The following is a 3,624-nucleotide window of genomic DNA, read 5'->3' as shown; positions in this document are numbered from 1 at the left end:
GCCCCTGCCCTGGCGGCTCGTCCCTTCGAGCAGGTGCCGGGGGAGCGGCGGGGTGGCTGGCTCAACCTCTACCACTTCTGGCAGGAGGGCGGCTTGCACAACGTGCACAACATCATGGCACGCAAGTTCCAGCGCTTTGGGCCCATCTACAGGTGAGGATCCCGCCCCGATCCCACTGCTCCAGGCCGGGACAGGAGGGTGTTAATGGGGTGCATTCGCCCTGACGCTATGGGGATGGGAGGGAGCGGGGTTTTCACCCAGGGAAGGGCTTTGGGTGGTTTTGGGGTGAAACCCTGCTGTCTCCTTACCCCCCCCTGTGGTGGCAGGGAGAAGCTGGGTGTCTACGAGAGCATCAACATCATCAGCCCCCGGGACGCGGCCACGCTCTTCAGGTCGGAGGGGATGATGCCCGAGCGCTTCAGCGTGCCCCCCTGGGTGGCTTACCGCGACTACCGCAACAAGCCCTATGGCGTGCTCCTCAAGTGAGCCCCCAAAACCAAGCCCCAGGGTCCCACCACCCCCCGAGCCATCCCTGGAGCTCAAGGTGGCAGGGAGCTGCCGCAGCACGAGGGTGCTGGGGGTGTCGGATGGGGGCTGCCCCCCGCCCCGTGCCGCTTGTGACCCCACCGTGTCCCGCAGGACGGGGGAGGCTTGGCGCTCGGACCGCCTGACCCTGAACAAGGAGGTGCTGTCGCCGCGGGTGGTGGAGGGCTTCGTGCCCCTGCTGAGCCAGGTGGGCGAAGACTTCGTCCGGCGGGCACGGGCACAGGTCCAGAAGAGCGGCCGGGAGCGCTGGACGGCCGACTTCAGCCACGAGCTCTTCCGCTTCGCTCTGGAGTGTGAGCCCCCCCCAGATCTCTCCAAAATGCACAGGGGATGGGTGGTGCAATGTGCCCTGCCCTGCTGCAACCTCAGAGCACTTCTTCCCCAAAGAATTACATTCTTAGGGCTGTCCTCTTTCCCGCTTGGCAGCAAACCAGCTGGCAGCAGCATTTTACCAGCACCCACACTGCCGGGGTCCCCATAGCCACGGGGAGGCTGCGTTTGGCCACGGTGGAGGGTGGAGGGGCTGCGTTTGGGTCTCCCCCATGTGCTGGGTGGGCTCACGGGTGCCGTGCTTGCAGCCGTGTGCCACGTGCTGTACGGGGAGCGGCTGGGGCTGCTGCAGGACTTCGTGGACCCCGAGGCGCAGCGCTTCATCGACGCCGTGACGCTGATGTTCCACACCACCTCGCCCATGCTCTACCTGCCGCCCGCCCTGCTCCGCGGCCTCAACGCCAGGACGTGGCGGGACCACGTCCATGCCTGGGATGCCATCTTCACCCAGGGTGAGCTCTCCTCCTCCCCGGCGGCTCCCGAAGCCACCGGCACAGGGCAGGGACATCCTCAGGTGCCACCTCTGGTGGTGGCACCGGCACCACCCAGCACCATGCCCCTCTTTGCCCCAGCCGACAAATGCATCCAAAACGTCTACCGGGACCTGCGGCTGCAGCGCAAGGGCAGCAGGGAGTACGGGGGCATCCTCTCCAGCCTCCTCCTGCAGGACAAGCTGCCCCTGGACGACATCAAGGCCAGCGTCACCGAGATGATGGCGGGCGGCGTGGACACGGTCAGGGGCAGGGCGCGGGGTGGCGGGGACGGGGCGGCGGCGGCGCTGAGCCCCGCTGTGCCCCGCTGCAGACCTCGGTGACGCTGCAGTGGGCCATGTTCGAGCTGGCGCGGTCCCCGGGCACCCAGGAGCAGCTGCGGGCGGAGGTGCTGGCCGCCAAGAACCAGGCAGCAGGGGACAGGGTGAAGATGCTGAAGAGCACCCCGCTGCTCAAGGCGGCCATCAAGGAGACGCTCAGGTAGCCGCGGGGCACGGGGATGCAGCCAGCCCCTTCTCCTCCCCAAATCTCCTGGGGAAGCCAGGGTGATGCTGGCGGGTTGGGCATCCCGTAGGGTGCTATGCACAGAGGAGGGAGGCAGCTGTCCCCAAAAGCAGGTGTGTGTGTCCCTTTTTCCTGTCCCGCAGGCTGCACCCCGTGGCGGTGACGCTGCAGCGGTACACGGTGCAGGAGGTCGTCCTGCAGGACTACCGCATCCCCCCCAAGGTGAGCTCCAGGCCACAGGGTGGGAAGGGGAATGGGACCAAAATGGGGCTTTCCTCCCCTCATCTGCTCATCCCCGAGCTCCGTGCACAGCTGGGAGCCCGCTGTGGGGTGCAGAAGGGGCACAGGGTTGGGTTTAGCGTGGGCAGCTCCCCATGAGGCTGCTCCTTCCCCCAGACGCTGGTGCAGGTCGGTCTCTACGCCATGGGCCGGGACCCCGAGGTCTTCCCCAAGCCGGAGCAGTTCAGCCCCGAGCGCTGGCTGCTGCCGGGCTCCAAGCACTTCAAGGGGCTGAGCTTCGGGTTCGGGCCAAGGCAGTGCCTGGGGCGCCGCATCGCCGAGCTGGAGATGCAGCTCTTCCTCATGCACGTGAGCCTCGGGGCTGGGGGCGGTTTCGGAGGGTGTAGAATCATAAAATCTATGTTGGGAAACAACTTTCCATCTAGGTTGGAAAAGTCTTTCCATCTAGGTGGGAAAAGACCTTCAAGATTCCCCCAAAATCACCAAGTCCAACCATTAACAATAAGTCCCATCACTAAACCTCGTCCCTTAGTGCCAAACCCCATCCCATAGTGCCCCAACTCCATCCCTTAGGGCCAAACCCCATCCCCTAGTGCCAAACCCCATCCCTTAGGGCCAAACCCCATCCCTTAGTGCCCCAACCCCGTCCCTTACTGCCCCAACCCTGCCCCTTAGTTTTTCCCTGTAGGGGACCAGGCAGGATGCTCTGGGCATCCCCGTCCCCGCCGCCTCCCTCCTTCTCTTCCTTCCTCCCACCCCAGATCCTGGAGAACTTCAAGATCGAGACCAAGCGGGCGGTGGAAGTCGGGACCAAGTTCGACCTCATCCTCCTGCCCGACAAACCCATCTACCTGACGCTCCGGCCCCTGCAGCGCCCGGCATGAGCGGGGCACCTGGTGGCCCCCCTCCGGTCCCAGCCTGGGGACGCCTCCAGCACCTCCAGCCCTGGCTCCAGCCCCACGGGACGAGGGGGGAAAGCTGCCCCCCTCCCCGTTTTGCTTTGCCTCCCTTTTGCTCTGTAATTCCTAAAAGCAGCAGCTCTTTGCCATGAGCATGAATTTCGCATCTCCGAGTGTCTCCGGCGTCCTGCCCCCGAGGACCCCCTAGGGCAGGGGGTCCAGGGTCCGGGGTCTCCTCGGGGGGAAGGTGGAGCCTGGGGGTTGTTTCTGGTGGGAGAAGCGAACACATCTTGGGGGTCTGCCACCCCCCTGGGGTGCTTTAGGGAGAGGGGTGCAGCCGTGACGGGGAGGGCAGCAATACGGGGGTGCCGGTGACCCTTGGGGCCACGCTCACACCTCCCTCCTGCCCCAATCCTTCAGGGAAACCGAGGCATCCCCCCCAGTGTGGGGCTGGGTGGTGAGCCCCACGGGTGCCCCCGTGTCCCCAGGGTGCTCACCGAGGTGGGGATGTGGGGAGAGCGGGGGGCCGAGCCCCCGAAGCCGTGCTCCTGCTCCAGCAGCCGCGTGCCCAGCTCCTGCTTCTCCCGTCCCCACCTCCTCGCCGCCTCCTCCAG

General features: G+C 65.9%; 1 protein-coding gene across 1 annotated transcript; it reads left to right on the top strand.

Annotated features, from left to right (window-relative positions):
- Positions 1–2,995, top strand: LOC116493636 (cholesterol side-chain cleavage enzyme, mitochondrial). Its single transcript, XM_032195159.1, has 9 exons — positions 1–152; positions 327–482; positions 640–839; positions 1,125–1,328; positions 1,449–1,609; positions 1,681–1,847; positions 2,015–2,093; positions 2,268–2,459; positions 2,873–2,995. The coding sequence occupies exons 1-9, from the start codon at positions 115–117 to the stop codon at positions 2,993–2,995; spliced, it is 1,320 nt and encodes a 439-aa protein (XP_032051050.1). The 5' UTR covers positions 1–114.
- Positions 2,996–3,624: the final 629 nt, after the last annotated feature.

Source organism: Aythya fuligula, chromosome 11, assembly GCF_009819795.1.
Source record: "Aythya fuligula isolate bAytFul2 chromosome 11, bAytFul2.pri, whole genome shotgun sequence".
NCBI lineage: Eukaryota > Metazoa > Chordata > Aves > Anseriformes > Anatidae > Aythya > Aythya fuligula.
The sequence above is the reverse complement of the archived record's forward strand: the minus strand, read 5'-3'. Positions and strand labels throughout refer to the sequence as shown.

Coding starts and splice junctions, on each gene's coding strand:
- LOC116493636 (XM_032195159.1), top strand. CDS start 115: ATGGCACGCAAGTTCCAGCGCTTTGGGCCCATCTACAG. Junction 1,329..1,448: donor GGATGCCATCTTCACCCAGG/GTGAGCTCTCCT, acceptor TCTTTGCCCCAG/CCGACAAATGCATCCAAAAC. Junction 2,094..2,267: donor ACTACCGCATCCCCCCCAAG/GTGAGCTCCAGG, acceptor TCCTTCCCCCAG/ACGCTGGTGCAGGTCGGTCT.